Source organism: Oryctolagus cuniculus, chromosome 12 (genome assembly GCF_964237555.1).
Source record: "Oryctolagus cuniculus chromosome 12, mOryCun1.1, whole genome shotgun sequence".
In the NCBI taxonomy this organism is placed as follows: Eukaryota; Metazoa; Chordata; class Mammalia; order Lagomorpha; family Leporidae; genus Oryctolagus; species Oryctolagus cuniculus.
This window is the reverse complement of record NC_091443.1, coordinates 4,466,062-4,482,842: the sequence shown is the minus strand read 5'-3', so window position 1 is coordinate 4,482,842 and position 16,781 is coordinate 4,466,062. Positions and strand designations below refer to the sequence as shown.

At 41.9% G+C, this 16,781-nt stretch overlaps 1 protein-coding gene and 1 long non-coding RNA gene across 7 annotated transcripts in view; one reads left to right on the top strand and one right to left on the bottom strand.

The window, feature by feature from the left end:
• Positions 1 to 283: 283 nt before the first annotated feature.
• MCTP2 (multiple C2 and transmembrane domain containing 2) overlaps positions 284 to 16,781 on the bottom strand; it is a 249,464-nt gene continuing 232,966 nt past the window's right edge. For 5 of the 6 annotated variants that reach the window (XM_017350418.3, XM_051822987.2, XM_070053488.1 and 2 more), the window contains 3 exons: positions 11,662 to 11,771; positions 3,667 to 3,764; positions 284 to 1,613 (listed from right to left, as the gene is read on the bottom strand). In XM_017350418.3, the coding sequence (XP_017205907.2) occupies positions 1,545 to 1,613; positions 3,667 to 3,764; positions 11,662 to 11,771 (277 nt within the window). In that variant the 3' untranslated portion in view covers positions 284 to 1,544. Of the gene's footprint in view, positions 1,614 to 3,666; positions 3,765 to 11,661; positions 11,772 to 16,781 lie in introns of those variants that run through there. The other variant, XM_070053489.1, reaches the window with a different exon arrangement.
• Positions 5,962 to 16,332, top strand: LOC127483845 (uncharacterized). The gene is made up of 3 exons (XR_007910648.2): positions 5,962 to 6,325; positions 12,207 to 12,457; positions 13,367 to 16,332. It is a non-coding gene; the product is annotated as an uncharacterized lncRNA (long non-coding RNA).

The following is a 16,781-nucleotide window of genomic DNA, read 5'->3' as shown; positions in this document are numbered from 1 at the left end:
TAGGTCGTTACAAAATGACAGACTATGATAAACTAGATGATAGTTAGGAGCTAGACAATGAGGCATTGTTTACACAGAAGATTGAGTAACTGGTTTAACAAAAGAAGTTCTTGGGTATCTATTGTATGTACAACTAAGAGATTTACTGGAGCTTTTATAATTTTTGCAAGGCTCTTTTCCAGCCAGCTTCATTAAGTTGAAGTAAATCAAATCATGCAGGAACTGGCTCAGCCAGCAAGCAGCCCAGAAAGATACGAAATGAAGAAAAACAGACACAGGATGATAAGGTTTAGAATCTTTGGCATTTTTCATAAACATTTTGTTTGAAGATATTATACTACAACCCAGAGAAAAAATACATAATAAATTTACTGTTAAATTAAATTTCATTATTTCAAGGTTTCTTTACAATGCTTATATATATATATACACGCACACACAAAACTGCCCATACGAAGTATGTGACAACAAAATAGTCTTTAAAACTTAAATATCATTTGCACAGAAAGATATCTGCATACATTTTATATATGCACAAAATGAGTTTTATTTGGCGGGGTATGGAGTTTTGTAGTCGTGGGGTCTTAAGGAGTAGAATGCTATTGAGGGAAGATTTGGGATGGTATTTTCTGGGAGTCAGCTTCTGAAATACATTTTTATTGTATGTAGCTTATTTTGGTCCTCAGAGGAACAAAAGATAAATTTGCACAGCCAAAGTATTTTGACTTTCTGGTCAAAACAGCCAGACAAATGAAATGATGATGATAATTAGGTAAGCAGCTTCATTTGTTAGTCCCCTGCATCTTTCTAAATCCTCTCAGAATTCGTTCCTCTTTTGTCTCTTCCATGCCTGCCATGCTTCTGAAGCTGTATGTAGACATTTTATGGAGGAAATAACCGAGTTGGAAGACGTGTTTTAAGGCAACGTTATACTTCCCCAAACCCCTCCCTCTTTGAAGGAGGGATCCCTGGGGCACCCATCACTGGGCCCTGAAGCAGCCTAGCACACAGGGTCACAGAGAGTTGGCATGCATGTCCTTACTAACCATGGCTGCAAGCTGCCTAAAGCTTCAGGTTAATGCTGGTCATTATGAAAATGTCTTTTTACTGCACACATTATTTGGACAGGTGATGACTATCAAAGACTTAACTGAGAAAAGAAACTTAGGTGACCAATAATATCAAAAGAGTGTGGGCTCAAGAGTGGACATGTCTGGATCTTAATGAGAACTTGTTGGGAGCATAAAAATGAGTTCAGCGCCATGCTCGGATCTAAGGGGCCTTCCTGTTCTTCTCAGGTAGGGTGCTGAGACACATGCCAGCCTTGATTTCCCTTCCATTTCAGAATGGACATTAGTCTTTTCACAGTCCTAGGATCACCCTGCATTGCAAGTAGGACACCAGCTCGTGGAGATATGTGTGCATCTGTGTAGGTAAGGACAGAGAAGGCTACACACGCCATGCATTCCTGGACACCCCTGAAACAGCGGTCATATTAGTCCATTTAGCCACACATGGCACTGGGGTCCACAGGGGTGTGCGTCCTAGAGAGCACTTCGCTTCTTCCGAACTGGGCTGTGGTTACCACAGGGTTTCAATTCCGCGTACTGCACCTGTGAAAACAAACAGACGCGATGCTGGCAGTAAGGTAACCCCAGCTCACCACAGTGTGTGTTAATGGCTCCCCAAGGACGAACCCAGGCAAAGGAAGGAAGGTTCAAACGTAATGAATCATTCTCTAAACACAGGAACAGGGAGGGATTAACTGCAGGAAGGATTTGAGAAGTCATGCATCATTTCTGAAACCAAAATATTAAAAGCAGATTTTCCTAATAAGGTGCCCGGCTTTCTACCTGCTCTGGGCACTGCTAGAAGATCTTTTTGCATGTGCCAGTTTTCAACCATAAGTAAGCTTAATAACTGCTTCATGGGAATGTTTATCTTAGTATATGATACAGCAACTTATTGAGAGTTATTCATTTAAAAGTAACTAAGACATTGAAAAAACGTCAGGGCAAAGTAACTATGTAACTTTCCGAGAGGAGAAAAAAAAAATGCTGAAATTGATCCTGGATTCCAGACTTCTATAGATTTCTCCTAGAAATTAATTTCATTTGCAACATGACAGCTAAAACATCTGTGATAAACATGAACACTCAGGGAGTCCCCAGAGGCAAACTGTCCTTGCTCTATTAGAAGGCGCCTGTGGAGATGCATGGAGGATCTTCCTAGCATCCTGTACCTCTTCCTCCAGCTCTCTTGTGGCGTCTCTCTGTGTTCATGCCAGCTCCAGTCGGATGACTACTCTGAGTGCTGGGGCTGGGATGGTACACAGACAATCCTGGGGAGGCTGCATCCTATTTTTGGACACGGTGTGAACTCACATTGCGACCCAAGTGATGGTACATTGCAAAAGCACTGCTTTGGTGTGTGGGCTTGGGTAGGCGGAGGGGGACTGGTCATATTATTTAAAGTAGCTGTTGCAGACCACATGTGCTCACTTCTTTTAGCACGTGTGTGCAACTCGCCAAGGACGTGATGGCCAATCACATAAGTTAGGTTACACTTTGTCAAAAACAGGCAAGTGGAAAAAGTACACTTTGCTTCCCTAGGGACCACCATGAACCACTGGAAGGAGAGGATGGTATACTTGCCAATCTTCAGTGGGAAGCAAACAGGGGCAGTTACTATTTTTTAATTATGTGGTACAAATTCATCTTCCTAGAATGTTTTTCTGCAGTTCATTATATCATAAAATGAAGGATAAATAAATAATCTCTAGAACGTGGGGTGCTGGGGAGGGAAGCCTGAAGATCTTTGCTCTCCTGCAAGAGGAAAACTGATACAGATAATCAGGGATTGTGTCTTTGATCATCGTGATGATACTGCCTGCTATGGTCTCTCCTTCACCTATTTGGTGATCTCTATTGTTTATTAAAAACATCACTGCCTGCCCTCCGTCCTCCGGATTTGTGGGCAGGCAGGTCCACAGGGGCCTGGACCATGCTGGTGGGAAGGACTCTCTGCATTGTTGCCTTGTTAATCTCTGTGTATCCACAGAAACAGGACACTGCTGCACTAAGTGACCATTACCTGTGAATAATACTTCTGATTGCTCTCAAATGATTTCATGCCGTCTCTGCCACTTGGTGTACCACAGTGCACGGGGGCCCTGCCCTCAGCCTCCCTAAGTCTTCAGAAGCCAGGGGATAGAGGCAAAGGCCCAGGAGATAATCAGGGCAAACAACAACAAGAATAATCATCCTGTCGGCCCCTGCTGCCCCTAGGATGCTTGCCATTCGGAAGAGGAAGAAAATGAGCAACGCTCCCCGCTTGGGATCCCATGTGATTCCCCTCACTGAGCCAATCTCACCCTCTTCAGGGAGGCGAGCGATCAAAAAGGGGCCGAACACTGGTGCACGGCAGCCACACAGTGTGAGTTCCAGACCATTCTTAAGTAGCTCTTTTTCAGGATAATTTTCCCCAATCATCTCCTGCTTTGGACAAGGGGTTTCCGGCTGCCTCCCATCAAACCAGGCCTCTTTAAGGATTTTCTGATTCCTTATCTCAGTTATTCACACACACACACAGCCTCATGCTCCCGGGTCTCTGGGCTGGCCACTTCGGGGCAGGGGTCCCAGCTTGAGGTGACCATTCATTACTTACCTTTTGAACATCAGACGGTACCCTGGAGAGGAAGTCTAGTAGCTCATTATTGTCGATGGAATAGGGATTTCGAAGCTTCTTAGTAAACTTGTTTATGCCTGAAAAATACAAGAGCAGATATTTCTTTATTATCTCTCTCTTCATGTCTTTCTTTAAAAGCTTGCCTGGCTAGGAGACGGGGATATTCACAAGTAAAAATTAGTGTGAAAACAATTCCTAGACCTCAAGTCCTACGCAGGTTGCTGTCATGTGGAATCATTCACAAATGCCTTTTCCTGAAGGAAGGAGCGGGACTATGGAAAAGGGACTGTGCCTTCTTCAGCTGTGAAAATCCCATTACAACTACAGCAGCATGGTGGCAGAAACACACCCTAAAACTGGGGGGTGGGGTGGGCGTTGGCTTTTTTGGAATACGCTGATTAACAGCCGCCTCTGCTATGAAAACAAAGGCCCCAGAGGGGGAAAGGCCTTCATTAGCCCCAAACAAGCCCCTGCTTGGAGCCTCTGGACCAAACCGAGCTGCGGGAGGCAGAGGGTGGCAGTTTTTGTTGTTAGAGAGAAACTGCCGCCCGCCGTCTCTCTCCCCCCACCTCCAGCTCATTTTCACAGGTTTCTCTTCTCTTGCTGCAGAACAGAACTTGACATGTTGATTGCACTGTGAAGCTACAGGAAACTGTGAAAAGTTATTATTGGAAAATTATCTTACTATGGTTGTTAGCTTCATTTATGGACCACAATGCTGGTGTGTGGGTTTGTCTGGGCGACGGAGTCCGTGCTAATTTAGAACAGAGATGTCGACAATTAGGAGGGGCTTCAACCATTAAGATGTGGATAGACTGCAGAGCATCCGTCTCTGGGGCCTGCTCCTTGAGCTCTTGGGCAGGCCCGGAACACACTCTGTCCATAGTCTCCCCTTTAAAGGGGACTTCCTCTCATCCACCTTGTGCCTTCCACTCTGCTCCTCGAAGCTGCGTCGCCTGGATCCAGAGCTTTAAAGCTGGAGTCTTTTCACCAAATGTCAACCCTTTTTTCATGTTGAGGTTTAGAAGCAGAAAGACTAGGTGGCCTTCTGAAGTTTTGCCACGGGGTGCTTGTTTAACAAGGATCATATCTGAAGGCCTGTCAGTCCCAATGAGGCTGAATGGATTCTGAGCTTCCTTGTGCTCTGAATGGCTCCTACGCAGAAGCCAAGTTCAACAGTCTCCAACATACAAAAGGCTTGAGGTTTTTCTTCCTTCATTAAATGTTACTTTGCTTTCATCTAAAGACTGGACTTCCTGCATGGCATTGTACCTGACACAATGCCAACCTCTAGGCATTTCTTTGGAGGGTCAGATTTACATCTGCTTTGCAAATAGGAGCCGGCCATTGTTCATGAGTAAATGGGGCTTGGTGGTTGGGCTGGGGAAGGTTTAGCAAATGATCCCCTTTCCCTGGAGTCAAAGCTGCTCTCTGCCTTTCTTCCCTCCACCCCACAGCAAGCTTCATGTTTCTAGCTAAAATTTCCCCCAGCGTTCCTTTAAACTAAAATACTCTCACTGTGTTATTCTAAAGACATTTAATTGTAGCATGGGCTTTTTGGCAAAAGAAAACAGACGAGGCAAAATGATGAAGGGAGACAAAGACGTATTGAGAAAAGATATATCTTCTATTGTTAATTATATACAGTGTGCGCATCTGGAGCCTTTACAATGAACAGCAAGGCAGGGATAATATCAGCGCCGATCAAAACACTGCATGCATGGTCGCTGAGAAGATTATAAACCTGCACAGTAGCACAGATGCACCAACCAGGGCAGAAGTGGCCCACAATAAATGGAGACTGTCTGCATTTGAAAAACGTGGGATAAAAATTATAAGGCAATCAGATCCATGCTTCAGAAGCACACCTTAGTTCTTAACGTGCCTCTGGCTCAGACATTTCAGTAATCCCACCGCATTATCTATTGTGTGAGTCCAGGGGTCGAAAGGAGAACAGACTTAAGGGAGACTGGGGCAAGATAACAAGGGTCATGGGGCAGGAATACCCAGGCTCTAGGTCTGGATTCCTATGCATTACCTGTGTGATTTCAGGCAACTCCATCCTCCTGAACCTCACATTTTTAATATTAAATTTGAATAACAAAGACCTATCCTATATAGTTTCCTGCGTTGATGGCAGGATCATGCTATACAATGTAGGCAGAAGGCTCTGGTAACAAATTCCACAACAATGTAGAAGGGTACCATCGCTTCTATAGATGTGCACAAGCTAAGAAGACAAAGGAGAAAGGGTTTCATATGCGTAGACATTTGATCACACATACACATTTGGAAGTGTGGCTTCATCCCACAGCATGCTATACATCACTTCAGATTCTTTTAAAAAGAACCAATACAGAGAAGGTATACCTGCACCAGGGAGAGAGTCGGGGTGGGGGAATGAAAACCAAGCCGGGTCTAAACCCTAAGGCATAACAGTTGAGAAAGACTATCATTTAATTTTTCAGATCACGGATTGAATAGAGCAGTGGAGTGGCACAAGTCCTCCAGTAAAGTCGAGAGTTATGAAAAACTGCATGGTGGTTTGGTATGTGTACCCACTTCCAAAAAACCTCTAGAAATTCTACCATTCAGATGTGACTGGCCTATACGCTCCAACTGCAGAACCATGGTAGAGGTGAGTGGAGGACACCTGCTTGCTCCTTTACCCATCCCCAGGTGCCTTCCAGGTAAGAGCCCCTGCGCTATCCTATGTTTAAGGAAAGTGAAGTTCACTTTTGCTAAAGGGTTCAAATTTAACTGGGAAATTCACATATACCTGGAAAATGCCCATCAGGAAAGTGGAGGAACTACTATGGATGATGTTTCCTGAAGAAAATTTCAGGTATCTTTCTTCAAGCTGCTTTGTCACTTAAATTTCAAAAGTCACATTCCCACACAGAAGAGGTGTTGGGACTAACAAAAGTGGTCTCTGTAGAGCACAAATATTAAGCTTGCAAACCCACTCACTGATAGATACTCGGCCTTTAGGGAGAACTTAGAAATATTTCTATCTTTAGCTACATTAGTAATTACAGGGCTACATAGCAAAGAAAGTGTCTCTTCAAGATTCATGGGAGTGAAGCTTTAATTTCTTTGAAGATTTTTAAATATTTTAAATTTTATATAAGGTGAACAATTTACATGTATTTCATGTATACAGATTTAAGAACATAATGATTCTTCCTACCCCTACTGTCCCCTCCTGCCTATGTTCCCTCCATCCCTTCTCTTTTAATTTTTATGACACTTTCAGTTTATTTAGTGGAGGGTTAAGCTTGTAATTATAAAATAAAGAATTCAGAAAGTAGTAACTAGCAAAAATCATTGTTCCTCAAGGAATTTCAAAAAACTTTCACAATAACTTATCTTTAGTTTCCATGAACTTTTTGAAGTGTAAAATGAATTTGGTGAGGCTACAATATTTCCCATGTCAACTATGAAATGAGGCTATTTTCATGTGCTTATCTCAAGTGACACTGGTATTTGAAAAAAAAAATTGTACAAACATACTACTTCAGTATATAAGTACTTTCTCCCAAGGGATAAAACCCCTTCAGTTGCTTAATGATGTGCTACACACAGAAACATAGTCATCACTATGAAAGAAGGTGAAGGAAGAAAATCTCCCAGTAAAACTACAAAGGAAATCCAAAGTAAACATTAGGGGTATTTATGGATAAATGGCAGGGCCAGGTTGTTACTTATCAATAGTCACCTTGAATGTCAGTGGCCTCAACTCTCCTATTAAAACAGACAGACTGGCTAAATGGATTAAAAAACAAAACCCATCTGTTTGTTGGTGAGATGTGTTTCTTGTAGGCAACAAAGATACACAGACTGAAAGGGAAAGGATGGAAAAGGTATTCTATGCTGACAGAAACCAAAAAAGTGCTAGTGTAGCCATCCTAGTATCAGACAAAATAGACTTTAACAAGAGAGCTGTTAAGAGACAAAGAAGGGCTGGCGCCGCGGCTCAACAGGCTAATCCTCCGCCTTGCGGCACCAGCACACCGGGTTCTAGTCCCAGCCGGGGCGCCAGATTCTGTCCCGGTTGCCCCTCTTCCAGGCCAGCTCTCTGCTGTGGCCTGGGAGTGCAGTGGAGGATGGCCCAAGTGCTTGGGCCCTGCACCCCACGGGAGACCAGGAGAAGCACCTGGCTCCTGCCTTCGGATCAGCGAGGTGCGCCAGCTGCAGTGCACTGGCCGTGGCGGCCATTGGAGGGTGAACCAATGGCAAAGGAAGACCTTTCTCTCACTGTCCACTCTGCCTGTCAAAAAAAAAAAAAAAAAAAAAAAAAAGAGAGAGAGAGAGAGAAAGAAGGGCACTCTGCAATGATTAAGGGATCAATTCAAGGAAGATGTGACTATAATAAATATATATGCACCTAATTACAGGGCACCTGGCTATTTAAAAGAAATAGGACAGACTCCACTACAATAGTAATGGGGGACTTCAATACCCCACTTTCAACAATAGCTCAACCTGACAGAAAATCATCAAGGAACCAACAGTTAATCGACACTATAGACCAAGTGCCTAATGGATATCTACAGAACTTTTCACCCTACAGTTGCAAAATGCACATTCTTCTCAGTAATGCGTGGAACTTTCTCTAGGGTAGACCAATGCTAGGCCATAAAGTAAGCCTCAGCAGATTCAAAATCGAAATCATACCATGCACCATCTCTGTCCACAATGGAATGAAGCTGGAAAGCAACAACTCAAGAATCTCTAGAACATATGCAAACACGTGGAGACTGAACAACGTGCTTCTGAATGAACAGTGGGTCATAGAAGAAAGCAAGAGAAATCCAAAAACTGTTGAGAAAGTTTTTCTCCACACTACATGTTGAACTCTTAGTGCAGAGTTAATCTTTTGTGTATAAAGTTAATTGAAATACAGCTTAGTAAAAAGAATGAGAATAGGAGAAGGAAATGGAAGAAGGGTGGGTACAGTGGGAAGAATCACTATCACTATGTTTCTAAAGTTGTATTTATGAAATGTGTGAAGTTTGTGTACCTTGGATAGAAGGTTTCTGAGGAAAAAAATTTTAAAAAGCTATGTAGGAAAATATGAAAACTAAATTATTTGCAGATGATCTAATTTTCAACAAAGAAGAGCAAGTAAATTAGAATCACATTATAATGAATAAGAATTTATCATTCCTTCCAAAAAAATCTAAAGCCAAGTATTACAACTAATACTAATTTATCATTGTTGCTATGTACATAACACAAAATTAAGAGTTCATATTAATTTATAGTAACTTCCTAGAAAAGGTAATTATTTTCAAAATCTTATTCACTAAACTATAGCTAATACTTAATGAGCTGATACTATAATGTATCAAATATTAAACATCTTGGACATCATGACTACTGAAGTTATATGCAAGAATGTCTTCATTTTAAGAGAATTCATTAGAATATGATAAATTGTTATAGTCTGCAAATTATTTTCATGTGACTTAGCAAACAAAAAGTTGAATATAACTGCCTTTGGTATATGAAAATAAATGGGAGTAAACAAAATGTTAAATACTGATTAAAGCTTTAGGATCTTGCTCATGATTTTTAGGGCTCAATGAAAATGAATAACTCACAATAAGAAAGTCTCTGATCATTAAATGTCTAGTGTTCCTCCTGTTTGTTAAGACATAGAAATTTATCCTCTGTATGAGAATATCTTTGCAGATGGTAAAAAGAATGTGCTAGGCCCATACTACTAATGGTTGACTTGCCTTGGCAAAGGCTAAGTCCCCGTTGGTTGCAGAATATGTTCCAGAATGCCATGACAGGTGTCTATGAGATGAGAGGAAGCAAGGAATCACATGTTGACCATCAAGGCTTCTGATTGGGAAGCTCATCAGTAGACTATGAGCTGCTGTCTAGAACACGAAACTAAAGAACCAGTGCTTGGAACTCAGGATTTTATACAGAGCAGAAAGCTCAAAGGGAAAATGCAGCCCAGGAGAGCACAGCAAACTCCAGGCTATTTAATAACTGCATCCATAAACTGAGAAATAAAAAGAGCAATGTTTCATTAAGTAGGCGCTGTTGGGAATCTGCCAAGATCTCGGAGGGTAGGATTAGAAGTCAATGTTATTTGGATAGCTAAGATAAGGAGTGGGAATTCCCAAACTGAAGAGTAAATACATGATTAGCCTTCCTTGTGGATGGAAAAATGCATAGGAACAAATCAGTGGGCACTGGACTATGAAGACATCAAGGAGGAACAGTGTGTCACTGCTGGCCACGTCATGCATCGTGCATGGAGTTGAAAAGAACAGAGCACCCCAGTGACTGAATCTTGGATCACATTCTCGTTAGGGTCCAACAACAGTTCTATGTTCTGTGTGGAAACTAAAAATTAGAACAACTGAAAAAAGGTGTCCACACACATGGATTTCAGTACATGAAGCATTCAGAGATATTTCTTAAACTATAGTCCCCGAAGAGCCCCATTATAAGGGCTGATGCCTAGAAGGGTTGCAAACTGAAAAAAAAAAAAAAATCTGCAAAGTACAGTGAAGGCTGGATTTGAGAAGACGTGCCCACAAGAGTGAGAAGTATTAAAGGAGACCCCTCAAGTGAGGTTTCACAGCTCTTTTTGCTTTTCTTGGACTTGCTCATATAGGACTTTCACCTCCTAAACGACAGAGAATTATTGGATTATACACTCTCAAAATCAGTCTACTTCTCTATTTATTTGAGAGGGAAAGGAAAAACAGGTCTTCCAGCCACTGGTCCCCTGCCCAAATGCCTACAGCAACTGGCCCTGGGCCAGGCCATGGCTGAGAGCTGAGAATTCAATGCAGGTCTCTCACGGGTGATAGGAACCCAAGTCCTTGAGCCATAACCTGCTTCCTCCAGGAGTGTGCATTAGCAGGATGCTAAGATAAACAACAGAGCCAGAACTCAGACCCAGGCACTGGGAAGTGTGGGTATGCCCACAGGCTTCTTAACCAGCAGGGCAAACCTAGTTTTATGAATTAATCTTTTTCCCACTTTTCAATGCCTAGGTTTGGCCTTCCTTTTCAGCCTCTACATGTAATGGTTCTGGAAGAGCTGTAGCTTTAATCTAGCATTTGCAGGTTCTCAGTTTGTTTGAAGACGACTGCATCTCAGCACAGTCTGTACTCTTGCCGACTGTCTCCGCCATCCTAACACGGGGTGATCCGTGGAAGCGGCGATGGCGGAACAGCCACTGCAGCAGGTCTGCCTGCTTCTCCCAGTTATGACTACAGAGCACTCTCCTTGCATCAGCCAGGAGCCCACCCAGTCACAGACACAAATATTCACAAAGCTGCTTGCATTTGGTCCAGTTGGTGGCTTGAGTATTAAATCAAGTCATAAAATTTATTTCAAGTTTGCGATTTTTTGTTTCTACTTTTTAAACGCAGCTGAATTTCATATAGACGCACCATTTCCCCCTGGTAAATAATTGCTTCCTTTCCTCTCAGGCACCAGTTAGGAAGTCACAGAATGTCTCCTCCTGCCTCCCCACTGCTTGTGGACTTAAATATGGGGTTAGGCTATTTTTTTCCTCCAGGAGAGATGAAGTGTCGGGAGCAACCTGGCAGTGGCCAAGTCTACTTCTACGTAATAGAAAGGGCGAGAGGCAGGTGCTTGCTCCCTGCTAGAACAACACGGTTTCTGCAAAGTTGCTGGGTTGCAGCAATATATTATTCAAGGGGATTTATGACTGGGAAAACCCAAAGGGCAACGGCACGCACAATCACAGTTTTATTTGATCGCAATTATGCAAGGGGCCTATAAATATCTGTGCTGTTCATTCATGAAACTGGCCTTTTCAGGGAGGTCCTGGAAGTTTTGCTCCCCAAATGTTTTCCTTAATCTCAGGCTTAATTGCCAACAAGAGCACACTTAAAGTTTATGGCCATACTTTAAAATGAGTAATTGGTTCTTACCTGAAATCGACTGCTAGCAAAAAGACCACGCTGAACTTACCCCAGATTAAAATGATGTACCGCAGCGGAATGAAGTACAAAGTGATGGTGGCTACTGCCAGCAGCAGGCAGGCCAGCAGCGAGAGGAACGGGACCGTCCAGTTAAACGTGCTGCGGAGAAACCACACACATGTCACTTCCTCCGGCGCCCGACCACCACCTGCAGTCATTCTCCTGTTCAGTGTTGCAGAAATGAAAACTTCTACTAGAAAAGGCACTTCGCTGCTTTAGAGATCAGAGGCCGTGAAACCAGCTGGGTTCTAAGGAAACTCTGTTGAGGAGACCAAACAAAACCAGCGACTCGCATGACTCGACTTGTCAGGAGGCTGCCCACGGCCCTCCTGGAACCAGAGTTTCTGAGAAGATTCCGAGTCTCCAAGCTGACTCTGGGCATGAGGATCCTCAAAACGGAAGGATCGTGAATCACTGCCAAGTTGGTATTTCTCCCTCAATAAATGCATCATTGCTAGAAAGTGTTTGGGCAAAGGAAGACATTGTTAAAGTGCTTTCGAGTTTGGGTGCTTATAACTTTTTTATAATTTTCAGGCCCATTTACTCCAGGAGCATAACGAAGCCTGGAACTGGATGAAGGAGCATTTGGCTATAAACCATCACTGCACCAATTATGGACAACACACACGATTTCACCACCTATTATTTTAATGGAGCCCCTGTCTCCTTTTGTTGTATCCATTGCTTGCTTAAACTTGTGATCTAGAACCAGGGACGTGGAACTGCATGTCCTGCGGCAATTCTTGTGCCCTCTTAGAAATGCAACCCCTGCTGAGGACTCACAGGTATCTAAAGTATTTCTTCTTACTGGTCTTCATTTTCAGACACATTTATCTGTTGTGCTAGGGGTGCAGAGAAGTGAATTAGATTTTTGTGTGAACAAGGCAAGAACAGGCTTGTGATGGGTTAAGTGTGTAACAGTTATTCAGCATTTAATATGTGCCTGACAAACTTTTTTCATAAAATCCATCTCTTTTGCCAAATCAACATTATCCCCATTTGACAGGTGAGCAAATTAAGGCTGAGAGCAACTGTCCAACTTATGTAATTAACTCCATCAACAGTGTAAGAGGACTTCACTTATCTTGTTACGACTATTATCAATACTTTAATCTCTGCCTGTTGAGAGGTTGAATGATATATATATGTATTTAATTTCTCATTTCCTTAATTAGTAAGTAAATTTGAACACTTTTTAGTATACTCACTAGTCATTTAGATTTTTCAATGATCTCTAGCTTATTTCCTTGCCTTGGACTGATATTTAAGAAAGTGCTTAAGAAAATTGGATTATAAGCAAACTGACTTGGATCCTGGTCCAGACTCTGTCTCTGAGTTACTCTCAGTAACTTCAGGAAATAGATCTAATCAATTATGATTTCCTCTCTACCAAATGAGAATGAAAACTATATCATAGATTTGGCTAGAATTACATAGGAATGTGCATTTAAGCAGGTCGGTTCCAACACACTGTAAAGTCTCAGAGAGAAGTTACTATCTGTCAATTTTCCCTCAGGCTGTCTGGCTTGACTTTTTCTTACTGGTTTACAGTACATCTCTGGATAGTGAAAGTCCTTTCTAATACTGTTACACCATTTTTTTCCAGTTTGTTTCTTTGCAAATTTTTTTTTAGTAAAAAAGCATACATTTTTGCATAAATAAACTTATCATTGGTTTTCTGTCTTGATTTCTAGATTTATCCAGGCTGAAAAAAAGACCTCTTCCAGTCCATCGCTGTGATACCAACTGTATAACGGCTAACTCCCTTCTTTCACACACTACCTTTATGCTATGCTGAATCTCTACATATGTGGAGACCCATACAATCACTGTCTTCCACAGAAGTAGTACAGATGGGGACAACTTTCACAGTATGTGCTGAAATGTTATAGGGACTCCACAACTGCTCCAGGTCCATACAGCCAGGAGATTAACCTGCAGCCGACCTGACCCAAGCACAAAGAGGCTGTGAATGAATGTCTGACTCAGGATCATTTCTAGTACTTAAGTATCTGAAAATATCTAGTAAAAGATGACATTGTATCTATATGCTGTAATTCCACACAGCCTTAGAATTCTGTGAGAGCACAAAATTAACATATATACAACCCCACTCCTATCCCCAGTATGCAGGCAAAAAGCTAGATATACCAGAAAGATAATCTTCAGAAATCAAAAACATATATATATATATGCTAGTTATTAAATGTGCATATGTATAAACACACACATTAAAAACATCTAAAAGATGTACTCCAGATGGTAACTCATGGCTAAGTACAATGGAATAAGGAGAGGGTGGGTAGTGGTACAGCGTATAATGGGAAGCTTTGTGTTTTGTGCGCTTGGTTTGATTTTTATAAAGTGTAACCAAACTCACTCCTAGCACAGGTCTCATGACTCCAGGCCCTCCCAGGTGGAAGAGGGATACTGTACCTCACCTGGTATGGAATCTCAGCCAGCCCACTGGCTCCCAAGAATGCCTCCTGTTACCCTACCATAAACAGCAGTGACATGAAATATGAGGATACTGCACTGTGATGTCCAACTAGAACTAAATCCAGAGTAATTACTGAACTAAACCTGAATGCATATCTTCAGAAATGGCATTTTACCACCAAAGCAGTTCTTAAAAACTGATGGAGAAAAGTGATTAACCAGATAGACAAATATCAATGCAGACACACAGAGGCATGTAGGAACAAGACAACATGATACCTCTGAACACAATAATTTAAAGGTTGTTACTAAAGAAAGAGTTATGAAATGCCTGACAGCTGAATTAAATCAGAATTCTAATAAAAAATTAGAGTTTTTGGAATCCTCAAGGGAGAAGACTAAAGGCATAGAAAACCTCCTCAATGAGACAACAGCTAAAAACATCCCTAAACCAGTGAACAATAAGGACATCCAAGTACAAAAGACCCTAAGGACCCCAAGTGGACTGGAAAACATCTTCATGGCTATACATTATATTCAAACTCAAAAGTACAACATAAGAGAATTCTAAAATCTTCAACAGAAAATTGTCAAGTCACCTCTAGCAGATCCCCAGAAGACTAATAGCAAGTTTTTCAACAGAAATCTTGTCAGGATGGAACAGAAAAAAAAATAGATTCCAATTTCTGAAAGAAAAGAACCTGCCAGCCAACAATACCTTACCCCCTAAAAAAAACTGTCCTGCATAAATGAATAAGCAAAGAATTTCCAAGACAAGGGAAAACAGAAGGGATTCATCACCAAGAGAGCAGCATTACAAAAGATGCTTAAGGGGTTCAATGCACGGAAGAAAAAGGAAGAGAACTACTATCATGAAGATATATGAAAGTATAAAACCCACCTAGAAAAGAAGAATGCATATTCAAAATAAGCAGAGGAGGTTTTTTTTTTTTTTTAAATGATGGGAGTGAGTCTTATCACAAATAATATTAACTGTAAATGGACTACATTTCCCAATTAAAAGATACTGGCTGAATGGACAAAAATCAACACTTTCCAATGATTTGCTGCTTCTAGGAAACCAACTTCCCTAATAGGAACACACACAGCCTGAAAATGACAGGCTAGGAAAATATATTCCATGCAAATTTAACTATTCCTACCTGCTTCTGGGCTCCATTAATATAGGACAAAATAGACTTTAAGAAAACAAAACTGTACAAAGAAACATTATAATGATCAAGAAATCAATTAAACAATATGACACATGATTGTAAAACTACATGGACCTAATGCTGTAGCACCTGGTTTTTAAAAGGAATACTTACTAGATCTAGAAGGAGATATAGACTCCTCTACGTTAATAATGGGGAACTTCAGCCGGCGCCGCGGCTCACTAGGCTAATCCTCCGCCTTGCGGCGCCAGCACACCGGGTTCTAGTCCTGGTCGGGGCGCCGGATTCTGTCCCGGTTGCCCCTCTTCCAGGCCAGCTCTCTGCTGTGGCCAGGGAGTGCAGTGGAGGATGGCCCAAGTGCTTGGGCCCTGCACCCCATGGGAGACCAGGAGAAGCACCTGGCTCCTGCCATCAGATCGGCGCGGTGCGCTGGTTGCAGCGCGCAGGCAGCGGCGGCCATTGGAGGGTGAACCAACGGCAAAGGAAGACCTTTCTCTCTGTCTCTCTCTCTCACTGTCCACTCTGCCTGTCAAAAAAAAAAAAAAAATAATGGGGAACTTCAACATTCAACTTTCATCAATGCACAGATCACTGACACAAGCAAAAGAATACTGGAGTTCAACCAAGGACAGAGAAAACTGACCTAAGAGACTTTTCAAGAACATTTCATACAAAAGTTGCAGAATCCATATTTTTTCATGAGAACCTGTATATACTCTCTAAAATAGACTGAATATTAGACCACAAAACAAGTCTCAAGTCTCCACAAATAAAAAATGTCATCTATATTCTGACATCAACATAATGAAACTAGGAACCCACTACAGAAAGAAACTTTAGGAATTACACAATTACATAGAGAATGAACAATGAACTCCTGAATAAACGATGGGTTGCCGAAGAAATCAAAACTTGAATTTAAAAATTCCTTAAAACAAAAAAGGAAACAGTAAAACTAATGAGGCTGGTGCTACGGCTCACTAGGCTAATCCTCCGCCTTGCGGCACCAGCACACCGGGTTCTAGTCCCGGTCGGGCTCCACATTCTGTCCCAGTTTCCCCTCTTCCAGGCCAGCTCTCTGCTGTGGCCAGGGAGTGCAGTGGAGGATGGCCCAAGTGCTTGGGCCCTGCACCCCATGGGAGACCAGGAGAAGTACCTGGCTCCTGCCATCGGATCAGCACGGTGCGCTGTGGCGGCCATTGGAGGGTGAACCAAGGGCAAAAGGAAGACCTTTCTCTCTCTCTCTCACTGTCCACTCTGCCTGTCAAAAAAAAAATAATAATAAGAAGAAACAATCAGTATTAAGAGGTGTGTATAGCAATAAGTGCCTACATCAGAAAAATACAAAGATATCAAATTGATGGATCATTTCAAATAACTGAAAGCAATAATACATCAAACTCAAAATTAGAAGGAGGAGATAAATAACAGATCATGGCATAAATAAATAAAATTGCCTAAGAAAAAAATAAATCAGTGAAATTAGGATTTGGCT